The sequence below is a fragment of the Trachemys scripta genome, chromosome 7 (genome assembly GCF_013100865.1).
Source record: "Trachemys scripta elegans isolate TJP31775 chromosome 7, CAS_Tse_1.0, whole genome shotgun sequence".
Classification (NCBI taxonomy): Eukaryota; Metazoa; Chordata; order Testudines; family Emydidae; genus Trachemys; species Trachemys scripta.
In genome coordinates this window covers 85425223-85437799 of record NC_048304.1, presented here as the reverse complement: position 1 = coordinate 85437799, position 12577 = coordinate 85425223, and the positions used below count along the sequence as shown (strand labels likewise).

The following is a 12577-nucleotide window of genomic DNA, read 5'->3' as shown; positions in this document are numbered from 1 at the left end:
AAGAGTGAATGGAAGCTCATGCTTCAGGCTAGCTTAGCCCAGACCTGGTCTTTTTCCAAGCAAATGTGACCAGTGTGCCAAATTCTAACAACATTTTGGGGCTCTCTTGTGATGTGGATTCTTTTCTTTTCCATCAGGGGAAGTAAGCTCCAAAGTAAGGCCCATCAAACTCTTTTCAATAGCCACAAAATGCACCAGAGCTCAGGGGCTCATCTGCTAAGTTCACTTTGTGATCCCTGAGGGACCTTATGGCAGTGGCCTGAATTAGAGCTACTCCCTTGTACACTCACCCTGTGTCTGAGCAGAACTTGGATGCAATCAGGATGCAGTCTGGAATCTGGTCCTAGTTTTGCAGAGGTGAAATGGCATTTCCCATTGGCTACATAGCAGCCAGCAACCATATGGGTCAGGCAGGAAGCTGGGAATGACTGGGGTATTCCAGACTTGAGTAGCAATATCTCACCACCACCTCCTTGTTGACTGCAAATATATTTGGTGCCTTTGTGTGTTTGTGTGTGTACAGTCTAGAGGAAGTATTGTCTGGCTGCATTATGGCCCCTTGTATGACATGCTGAATTCCATAGTTGGAGTGCAAAGTCATAGCAGAAAAGCAAGACGAGCTAGTTAGGGGTATCCAGCTAACGGTCATCAAGGTGGAGTTCCAAACCAAGTTGTGTGTATACTGGTGATTCCTTTACTCCCTGTGTCTTTTTCTTTCTGTGGTTCCTTCAGGCATCCAGTACACCAAGTATGGCTGTCGGAGGAAAAGCGATAACCGGATGGTGCATCGGAACTTCTGTGATAATGGCAAGAAACCCAAGCCGATCCGGAGGCGATGTAACCCGCAGGAGTGCTCCCAGCCAGCGTGAGTTCTCCCCCCTACGATCATGACACTCTGCTGTGCCTGCATGAATGTGCTCAGGGTTAAGGCAGGAGGCTCTGGTCATTTTCATTATTGGCGTTGGTGCAAGAGCTAGCATGAGGCAGCCTTTCTCCCCCCCTCCCTCCCAAGTCAAAGAGGTGGAGGGAGCCAAATATTGCAAAGGGTAAGTTGTTTTCTTTTAAATCCCCCCCCCCATCCCATCCCCATCCTGAAAAGTACAAAAGGATAAAATCTTGGTGACCCAGTACTGTCCAAATAAGGCAGGGACACATGTGAGGGAACTGACAATGATTTAAGTTATGGAAGGCATAACCATTCCTAATGGCTTATGCAGGCTGTCATAGAGGGACCAAGACAAACTTGCCATTGTTTGGTCTACTGGAGTCCAACACATTAGATCAGCACAAAACCCAACTGTAAGGCTCAGAGAGACAGGTTCTCCGCTTCTGTAAATCAAGTAGCTCCACTGAGTTCAGTGAAGTTATCCTGGTTGACACCTGCTGAGGATTTGCTCCTTAATCTGAAGACTATGCTACAGCTAGGAATATGAGCTCCACATCTCTTCCAAGGACTCTCAATCTGTGATCTCAAAGCTCCAGAAAGATAAGCCAATCAGAATCTGAAAAAGTCCAAATATTCTCCCCCTCAACCTGTTGACAGTGCTGTATTTTAATGATTCAGCTGGATGGCAGAGGAATGGGGAGCCTGCAGCAAGTCCTGTGGCAAGCTAGGAGTTCAGATAAGGGTGGTGCAGTGTGTCCAGCACCTCCTGAATGGCACAAACCGGACGGTACACACGAAATACTGCACAGGAGATCGACCGGACACACGCAGGCCCTGCAGCCGCTTGCCCTGTCCAGCCCAATGGAGGACAGGTGCCTGGTCCCAGGTGCGTGAGCCCAGGTTCTGCAATGCATACGATGTTGGGACATAGTAAAGCTTTTATTCCATAGATGTGCAGATCTTTAATTGGTTGCTACCTGATTCAAAAACTCCAGAAAGCATGATCATCATACATCTCGGGAGCCTGCTGGCTTGCAAAAGAACCTGCTTCACTACTATGGAAAACTCACCAATCTTGGGTGATTGGTGGCCAGTGGCCATGCTGAGTAGCTGGGGGTTAGCAATGAAACCTCCCTTATTCTGGTGGGAGCTGAGAGCGCTTTCTCAGTCAGGAGGATATTTTTATACAGCACACACAGTGTAACATTATCCAGAGATATATTTCACTCTAAGTGCCTGATCCAAAGCCCAGTGAAGTCAATGGAAAGATTTCCATTGAATTCCTTGGGCTTTAGATCAGGCCCTAGAGGACAAGGCCTGTGGGAGGAACACATTTGCTGTGGGTTAATGTAAATCACCTAGATAGCAAATGAATTCTATAATGAACTAGATAATGACATAGACGGCTGGTGACATTATTGTTTGGGTTTGTAGGAAGACAAGAGAAAAGTAGCTTTCCATGTAGTCCTTTTAGAAGCAGACAGGTGTGTGTAAATGTGGGCATGGTAATGCCTCTGTCCAGCCCAGAAGAAAGTTAAGTCATCGGTGGCAGAGTAAGGATGGGGGATTTGCGGGGGCGCTTGTAATGGGTGACCAGTGGTATCAAACCTAGGGGGAAATGCTTGGTATGTAATTCACTTCAGTGAATTTGAGAAGCCAAACCTTTCATCTCCAGAAGTACCTTTATGATATAGAGATGAAAGTCATTCTTAGTTGGAAGGTTAAGCAGTATCCAGCAAAGGGGACAAATTTCACCAAAGCCAGGGAGATCTCTATCCATTGGTCTGAATACTAATTTGTGTGTGTTTATATACATAGTCTTGCACATGTGCACACACACACACACACAGAGTTCTTTTTGAAGCCCCTTGTTTGTAGCATGAGGTGCATTTCGGTGTCTCCATCCTTGCTTCTCCTCCCCGGCACTGATAGGTGTATTTTTTCCCCTCCTGGGTGATTTGACACAGTGCTCAGTCAGCTGTGGAGAAGGCATCCAGCAGCGCCAGGTGGTGTGCAAGGCCAGTGACAATAGCATTGGGCAATGTGAAGATGAGAAACCAGAGACTGTCCAAGTCTGCAAAATGGCAGCGTGCCCAGGTGAGAGGAGCTGAAATGTCACTGGAGCAGACTCTCCTAGAGTCAGTCATGGAATCAAACTGAGAAACGGTCAGTGATGTGGTACCAGTTGGACTCCTTTGCATGCAGATCTATTCTACTGATGTGTAAGGCTATGGAAGGTGATGTAGTTTACATGCCAAGGAGCAGAAGAAGGTGTTACAAGATATAAGTTAAGGATTCAGGTTGTTCCTGAAAATCCACTTCCCTAGATACAGGTATTCACATATTCCCATTCACTTCAATTTAAAACAGCCGCTGTTACTGTCTTGGTAGAGTACCTGCGCTGTGCTGCTAACTGTACTAGTCAGTAAGCCCTGATGTTCCATCAGCTTCAGGGGAATGCTAATGACACAATGGCAACACAGCTGAAGTGACCTTGAGGACCAGCAAGGAAAAACGTTAACAGACAAGACTGACATTACGGAAATGTACAGCACTCTTGGCCTTTCCAGTCTTCGTCCTTTCTTTAGGACCAGAGATCATGTAAAATTTTCTGATAGTGTTGCGATGTGTAAATAATTGATGATTAAGGTGAGGCCATCAAATTTATTTTAATCCTTGGCCAAGATTTTTAACAGTGGTTTTGGATGCCTCAGTTTTGGATGCCCAATCTAAGATTCCTTACAGGGGCCTAATTTTCAGAAAGCTGGGCACCTACTCTCAGAAAATCAGGTCCCTTTTTAAGGTGGCTCAGGTTGCACACCCAAAAATTGAGGCACCCCAAAACCCTTGTTACTTTAAAAAATCTTGATGTGTGTCTCTAGAAGACAAGGGCTAGTGCAAGGAACCCTCCCCACCATACCTACTCTCAAATTCTTTTGGAAATGCCTCTGTTGGACTAATCTTTATGCCTAAACCTTCTGGCCTTGATCTACCTACAGGAAAGCTACCAAGTATTGCAGCAAAGGCAGACACCAGTGATCATGTGACTCCGAAAGTACAGTGGGTACCCCAGGATGGGCCCAAAAATCCTGTTAACAAGATATCTTCAAGTAAGTTTTCCCTCTTCCTAAGTTTGTCTCTTGGAGCAGAAGTCTCTTTACCTGCACTACTCAGGAAGAGATTCTGCTATTAAATGTTTACAAGCCGCCCTCTTCCTCTTCTGTGACTGAAGTGGAAATAACTTAATGGAGGACACCATTTTTTGAAGGCTAGTGGAGACCTTTCTCAAAGGGAGATCAAAAGGTTAATGCCTCATAAGGGACACCAGAGGAAAATACAAGCTTAGCTTGATTGCAATCTGAAGTTGTCAAATGCTACTGTGCTAAGATGGGTGTGCTGGGAAGTGCCCCACCACCTCCCTATTTCATGCTTAGTGAGATTGAAGTTAGACCACTAACACTGTTCTTTGTCCTTCCCTACAGTCAGCATTCAGCACTCACCTGAGCTGCCTGTTCAGAAACCAGACCTTTGCGGCACTCTGTTCAAGTGTTATAGGTTCCCTTCCCTATTTCTTTCTCTGCCACCCTCCCTGCTCCCTTCTGTGGGTTTTGCAGCTGGAGGACCCAAACTCTCTTCTGAGTCTTTCCCTTGACAATTAAACAAGTCTGTTTCACTTTTGTATCTAACCCTGAAATTAGGGTGCCATCTAGTGGCCCTTGATATACAGTTGCAAGGATTTTCCTGGTATCAGAGGGGTAGCCGTGTTAGTCTGTATCCACAAAAACAACGAGAAGTCTGGTGGCACCTTAAAGAATAAGAGATTTATTTGGGCATAAGCTTTCGTGGGTAAAGAACCCACTTCTTCAGATGCATGGAGTGAAAATTACAGATACAGGCATAAATATATATTGGCACATGAAGAGAAGGGAGTTACCTTACACACGCACGCACGCACTCACGCACGCACAAACCCCAATATTTTTTGGCCAGTGAATTCCCTTGTAAATATTGTCATTATTTTTTAATTTTTACTTTTGTGGTGGTACAAAGAGCAGTGATACGTTGGGTCAGATGGCCTTTTCCTAATCTTAGAGTTCTTGTGTTGTGTTAGGAAACTGGATAGCTACATGGACAGGGAATTTGTAACTTTTAAGTTATTTCAAATCTGACATAGGGAGGTAGTGACAGGAAGTTGTTATCATTTGATGGCTTCTCTGGATTAAGCTGATAGTCCCATTCTATTAGTGGGCAAATGTCAACATCACAACATGATTCTAACAAATGACTTTCTTGTCATTTTTATCTGTTACTGCCAAAAGTATGCCAGATTCTTGTCTAGATGTGAAGAAGACAAATTCCCTGTCCCAGGCCCCAGTTCAGCAAGGCATTTTAACACATGCATACAGAGTAATTCCATTCAAGTCAATGGGATGTATGCTAAAAATTATGCATGTTCTTAGGTACCTTGCTGTATCAGAGCTCCAAAGAAGTAGACATGAGAAGGATTAAGGGTCTGGTCCAAAGCCCTTGGAATGCCTTCCATTGATTTCACTGGGCTTTGCATCAGGCCCTAAATGAGCCTGGAGTCTTTAATTAGCGTCTCATCCCTAAAGAGGATTCTTCCTCAGCAGCATTGAGGCCTAATGGCATGGAGGAGCTTCCACTGCTGTTGATTTTACTTCTTCTGTCCTGTGGGTGCGTGGATGTCTCCAGCAGCAATGTGACTCCAGCTCCTACCACTCAACGCTAACATCGTCTAGTAAAATTAAAACAATGGAGTCATTCGGTTATGTTGGTTTGTAGTGACAATTGTAGCAATGTTTATAAGGCTGCATCTGGAGTCTGTAAACTCCCTCTGAAATGCCTGCCTTATTTGAACTGGTCTCCTAAAGGTGAAAGGTCCTACATCCTTTTGCTAATCCCCTCAGCCAAATATTTCACCATTTTGGTTCATTTAAGAAAACATTTGTGAATCTTTGCACGTCTTGATTTTGTTAGGAAGTGGGAGTACCAAAATACTGCAGAGAAGCAAGCTGTACCTTTAGTATGCACAGTTTTTCTAATATTATTATTAATAATAATAATTAATAATATTTTGGTACTTCTGTTACACCTTTCCTCTGAGGAGCTGAGTGCTTCCAACATGCCTGAAACCAGAAAGTCAAGATGTACAGATCAGAGAGGGTCACAGGAGAGTTCACCATTTTCAATGCTTAAACCAAACCTTGAATTTGAAATTTGACCAATGCTAAACATGATGTAACACCAAGTGTAATATGGCATTTTACTCTGACAGCAGCTTTATGGGATAATTTTAAACCCATGTATGCAGTGATTTTGGATCGTATTTCATGCACATTATTATTGTACATCCTGGTTATACTCACTAGCTTCTTTATAAATGTTTTTGTCACAGAAGAGCCTTGCCTTGGGGACAAGTCCATATTCTGCCAGATGGAAGTTCTGGCTCGCTACTGCTCCATCCCTGGCTACAACAAACTCTGTTGTGAGTCCTGTGGCAAAAAGGTCTCCACCACCAGCGTGCCGCCCAGTGTAGACCAAGGTGCTTCAGAGACTGGAACTCATGAGGGTGCTTTCTTTCCCAGCCCAGTCACACCACTGCCCTTTCATCCCACTGCCCGGCACCGCCCACATAGGATACAAAGCACAGCTGCCAAAGAGACAGATGCATCCCAAGCTGGACATGCCCAGCCGCCCAGCACGGAAGGTTCAGCTGCCCATGGAACCTCTTGGGCTAATGCTGCGACCCAGTCTCGGGGCACTCCAGTCAATGATACTTCAAAAGTTGACCCCTCAAGACCACTACCTCTTAGCCGGCAGGCTGCAGCAGGGCCGAGTTCTGGAGAACTCTGGGGCAGCACTGCCTTTCGATGGTTCTCTCCCGCCTTGAACAAACCTGCCGGTGCACACAGCGAAAGCAATTCCTCTGTGCCCTCCCAGGGCGTAGCACGACGGAGAAGGCATAGTACAGGATCCGAGCAGCTGGGGAATAGTCTCAGGGCCTCCTCCCCTGTTGTGACATGAAACGTTTTCCCAATGTCTCTCTTGTCGACGGTTTACATGGGCAGAGCAGCCAAGTTTCTGAGCCACTTTCGGAAACGGATGAGACACAGATTTAAAATTCAAACAGAAGGCTACCGAAAAAATGGCTTCATTTTTATGACTTTTCAGCAGTGTCACTTTTTAATTCTTTATTGGAATAACAAAAAAAAAGATCAAATTAAAGGAAGAAACAAAAGGAAGAAACAGCACTGGCCTCTGGATTGCAAATGAACCCCAAACAGTGGCTGAGCGCGCACAGCTTGTGTAGACCACGCCTGGTTACCTCAGAGAGTGGCTTGAATCAATCGGGCATTTCCTTCCAAGGTGCTACAAAGAGATTTTTCAAGCAATAAAACAAAACTCAACAGAAAGGACCTTTGACCCTCAGCTCAGTCCTCACTCAACTGCTGCTGTTATCCATGTGGCAAGGATCACAGTGGATTCTGAAATCCTGTTGGAAATGGTGCTGCAAATAGATTTTCTATTCTTAACCTCAGCGAAGAGCAGAGCAAGGGGCAGGGGAACAGCAGGCCAGATGGACTTGTACTCTATACGTGTGGATGGGGAGACCCAGTTTCAAAAGCAGGGTCAGGAGCGGAGCTGTCAGTGTCCTGACCCAACTGGGAGAGGGATGGTACACGGCAGGGGTGTTTGGCTTCTGGGGCGGAGGAGGGTGTTTGTCATTGAACTGCACTGTGCTCACAACCTGTCTCCAGCTGCGTAGGGTGTCCTTTCAAGGCTGGCAGCCGGTGTTTGTGTCTGGAGGCTCTATGTAGTGAGGCAATGACAAGGTCAGTCACCAGAGAAAGAGGCAGAAGTGGGGGAAGAAGTGTGGCATTAACTGCAGAGAAAATGAGGGAATTCAATACATAAATATGTTGCAAATTCCCGTGTTTGTGAAAGAAGTATGTTGCCCTGAAGGTCCTGAGGAGAGCAGCCCCTGCATAGAACAGTTGGTTAGCAATATGTGGCTCGACAATGCACGTCTCTTCATTTGAAATTTTGGCTGTGGGGGTGTGTGCTTGTCCTCTAAAACTGTTCTGTAAGGTGCTGTTTTGATTCCTGCTGAGACCCCGTGAGTGGGGAGGGTCCCAGAGCCTGGGTTCCATCCCAAGCATAAACATCTACACTGCAGTTAAACAGCCCTGTGGCCTGAGCCCTGCGAGCCCCAGTCAGATGACATGGGCCAGCCACTGGTGTTTAATTGCAGTGTGGACATACCCATCTAGTCTGACTCTATTCCTGCTCCCACTGAAGTCAATGGCAAAACTCCCATGACCAGGATTGAGCCCAGTCAAGCAAGGTGCTGAACATCTCCTGAAAGGGCTGACTTCAGTGGGAGTTGAGGGCTCTCAGAAGATTGCAGCTGGTGTTCGGTGCTTTGCAGGAGCCAGGCCTAATCTGGACAAGATGAACACAAATAAGACAAGACAACAGTTTGGGCAAAGGCAGGTGAGGGATCATTGCAAATGAGAATAAGGTAGGCAAAATTGCTGAAATAGTAGGTGGGTTTGAAAGCCAGGCCTGGCTTGGCAGACGGATGTTGAGTCATGAGTCCGGCTGCAAATCCGTTCTCAAAAATACATTTTTCTGACATTTGTGCTTATTGTGGGCTTGCTTTTGCTCCCACTGAAATCAGTGGCAAAATTCCCTGCTGTCTTCAGCGGGAGCAGGATTGTGCCCCTGTAGTTGTCACTGGTGCAGGAAAGAATGTGGGTCAGCTGATTTGCAGCATGCCCTCAGTATCTAGACTGCAAGCCTCATGGAGTTAAGGAGTGTTCAGAGCTCAGTAAGCGTCAGATCCACCTCATGCCTCGTGTGAAGGGCCGAGTCCAGACCTCGTCTTGACTTGGCTGCTGAGGAAGTCCAGCCCTTTATAGGAGGTGCCCAGCATCCTGAAGGGGTGGGTCCTAGATAATCTTCCTCTTGTGTCAGAGACGAGGACGCTCACTTGACTCAGATGGATGGTGTAAAGAGAAAGATATTGTTGCCCTTTTTTGACCCGAGCAGCTAGTCAAATTTCAGGGCCTTGGGATGTTCCAGCTGGAAGTAACAATCGATGGAGTCTGATATTTTCTTTGCTGCAATCTTGTTTATTTACAAGGAATGTGCAAAGCCCTGTTTCTCTGATTGCAGGAGGAATCCAGAGCAAAAGGAGCATTTCCTTAGCTTACTGCCCCAAGCCTCTTTAGCCAACAGGCCCAAAAGCTTTTTTCCCACTAGTTTTGTCCAGGGTCACACTGTGCTCACAGGCTATTGCTTGGCTTTCTTGCTTTTTGCCTGCCTCTCTGTTCTTGTCTGTCTTCAGTTTCTGGGTGTTCTCCCCCCCCTCCACCTACACAATCCAAAACTCCTGGGTGGGCTCTGTTAGGCCTTGTTTTAAGTGTGGTCCCTTAAATGTCTCTCAGCTATTTTAAGTGGAAGTCACATTCATATGTCAGTTTCAGTGAGGTTTTAACTCAACCCATAACAAGGTGTAATCCAGTCCATACGCATATATTGTTGGTTAGTGCTTTTAAGGCTTTAATTTTAAATTATGTGTTTGCAAGAAGAAGGGCTCTATAGTATGAATGAAGTGTATATATACCAAAGTGACAAAAGGGGTAGAAATGCTCAAAAAAAACCAATAATTTGTTAAACTAGTGAAATCCTTTGGGGCCTTTTGGCAGGAATGGGGAGTAGTGAAAAATGGTTCGTTCTTTCTTTACTGCCTCTTACATTTTTCTGTTTTTTACCTTCTGCATTGGAAGGCTTGCTGTGACATTTTAGCCAAGGGCAAAAAATGCTGAGTGTCTGGGTTGGTAGTGACTCTCTGCACCCTCACATGTGGCTGACAAGATGGGTAGGGAACTATCTCTCTGAATCTGAAACAGGGGAGGGATAGTGGGGGTGCCCACATGTTTTGGGCCTGCGTGAGGTCACTGGCAGGCATGGAACTCAGAGTCCCAGCTATATGCTTCTGAAGGCTACATTAAGTATTTAAAGGCCAGTGTAGTGCTGGAGATTTAGCCCAAGAAAAGGAAGCCATGGACAGAGTGCCTAGCTGGTACACTGTGCATGCTGTATCAATAATACCTGCCTGGTCTGTTGCAGCTGGTTAGTTTCTGTTGTAAGGAATTTGAAGCTGTTGGAGATCAGATCAACCAATCCCTGAATGCAAACTGCTTGTGACCCTATTGTCCCTCAGAGACCCTTCCCAGCCCTGAGATATACTGGTGTATAAAATGGGTCTAGTGAAAGCAGAAACCTTAATCCAGGTAGCTAGTGCAATTTCATGTCAGACCATCGCAGACCCCTTACCAAAATGTAACAAACAAGCATTCTTAAAACTAACAACACATGTAAGGAAACGCAATAACAGGATGTCTGTGATAGAGGCATGCAGGTTTCTGGAACCATCATGGACCCTTTCATAGGTTTGCTGCAGACCTTGGGCCCAATTCTGGCAAGAGCTTCACCAATGTAAATCTGGAGTAACCTCATTGATTTTAATGGAGTTACTCCAGACTTACATGGGTGTAACAAATCAGAATCTGGCCCTTAGACGACTTCTTACTGCAAACCGCACACAACATTAGTGGCTCGTTTCTCTGATTGAAATATCATTATGAACTTTTTAAGGGAGTGCTTGAGTGTCAGTGTTTATTTATTATGCCAAAGATAATGCTTCATTTTGTGTGTTGTTTACTCTTTAAAGAGCATTCTTTTCTAAGTCTCTCACCTGAAGCTTACAGCTCCCACCAAGATATATTACCTTGATGGCAACACCCACTGGGAGAAACGGGTTAGGAAATACCATATCATCCTCCACAATTACTGTCTGTAGCCAGTGGTCATCCCTGATCAGTATTGTGAGCAGGTTTGAGTGCCAGAATACCAGCAGCTCCACTTCAGCCCCAGCCCCTGGAGAGTTTGGGGTGGGGTAGGAACCATTCTCCATCTCACCAACAACTACTCCCAGTGCACCAGCGTGGCTAAGGTCTGGAAACCTGTCACATGTGGAGTCAAACTGAGCCCTGATTTCAGGAGTCAGGTTTGACACATTATATAAACATAGCACATAATTAATATAAATTATGCACTAAAACATAGTACGTAATTGTGATGACTCACTGCATCAGCTCCAAAGTCGTAACGTGAACTAGTGACTTGTAGGCCACATCTGCTACGACATTTACTTTGAATCCACAGGGAAAAGCTGAGAGGAAGGAATTGTTGCCTGGTGGAGATGGTAACATGCATCTCTTCTGCTAGTTCTGTGGCAACTCAATGGGATTAAGATGAACATAGGCAGTTCTTCAGCTTTTTCCCCCTGAAGCAAATAAGCTTAGCAGCTCCACCAGTACACCCATTTCTGCCGCTTATGTTCCACAGTGCAGTGTGTCAGATTGGGAAATTACCCCAAAGCCCTCACTCCCTGCAACTATAGGATGGTGCTTCAAGGATCCTGGAACCCACTTTTACAACCAGGGCTGACGAGAGGTGGGGGAAGCCGGTACAAATTACCGGGGCCCGGCAGTCAGGAAGGGGGCCTGGCTTCCCCCCCCCCCCCCCTTGTTGGCCCTGTTTATCTGGTCCGCCCTTGCTGGGGGGCTCGAAAAAAATTTTTCACTGGGGCCCGAACCTGCTCTCGGCAGCCCTGGGTACAACAGTGGTTGTAAGATTGTGTGTGGATGTACCAAGAGAGTTCTGCAAAAGTATTAATGTTGCAAGGATAAGCAACACAACAAACCAGTTGATGCGATTGATGTCCCTAAAATGGTTTTCTTGCTCAGTGTAGACTGATCTATAGTGAGTTGGGCATTTGTTTGATGTTGGTGAAGTCCTAATACATACATGTTTTGCAAACCAGAGAAAACACTAGTCACCACCAGAGCTGGGCACAACAGTGAGATTCAAATGTATATGAAGGAGGTGCAGTTTAAGATCTTGAACAGGGATGTACCAGTGTCACACCAGCTAATGACACTATGTGTATGGGGCAAGTCACATCACCAATCTCTCCATCCCACAGTAGTGAAGATTTGTCTCCCCCCACCTCTGCCACTCCCATCCACAATAAGATTGTATGGTAGCCGATACCTAACAGGGTGAGTGGAGCTGGGACTTGGGGTGATTTCCTATCCCCTCCTTGGCCAATGAACATGTCAGATCATTCCTGTGATGTAACCTTATCCAGTGTTATGATGTATAAAGTTTTGTACATATAAGATTCAGAGCTTTTTAATATTTATTAATTTTGTTGTTGGGTTTTTTTTGAAACTCTTAATGTAAAAAATCCACTCAATGCCCTCAGCTTTTTCTGTTGGTTTATTTTTGAGGGCAGTGGGGGAAATATACCATGTGAATAATGCAACCTGTGTGTGGTTATTGAGAAGTGGGTTGAGCAGTAGCAGGGGTCCTGGGCAGTAGTCCCAGATTGTGTATCTCTGCACGTTATGCAAGAGGGAAGGAATTTCATTCTGGGTTCAGGAAGAATGATACGGGGAGGGAGATTATAGAAGTGATGGGAAAAGTCCCATCATTAGACGAAGTAGAATGCCAAGTGCAGAGGCCCATTGCATTAGTTTGTAGAGCACTTTGAGGCCCTTGAATGGGCCTCATCTCCACTGCCTTGCACCTGTTTAA

The 12577-nt window shown here is 45.6% G+C and overlaps 1 protein-coding gene across 1 annotated transcript in view; it reads left to right on the top strand.

The window, feature by feature from the left end:
• Window positions 1–8101, top strand: part of ADAMTS14 (ADAM metallopeptidase with thrombospondin type 1 motif 14) — a 99846-nt gene extending 91745 nt beyond the window's left edge. The window contains exons 18-22 of the mRNA XM_034776551.1: window positions 733–865; window positions 1565–1772; window positions 2854–2983; window positions 3886–3996; window positions 6303–8101. Of these exons, the coding sequence (XP_034632442.1) occupies window positions 733–865; window positions 1565–1772; window positions 2854–2983; window positions 3886–3996; window positions 6303–6931 (1211 nt within the window). The 3' untranslated portion in view covers window positions 6932–8101. The remainder of the gene's footprint in view (window positions 1–732; window positions 866–1564; window positions 1773–2853; window positions 2984–3885; window positions 3997–6302) is intronic.
• Window positions 8102–12577: the final 4476 nt, after the last annotated feature.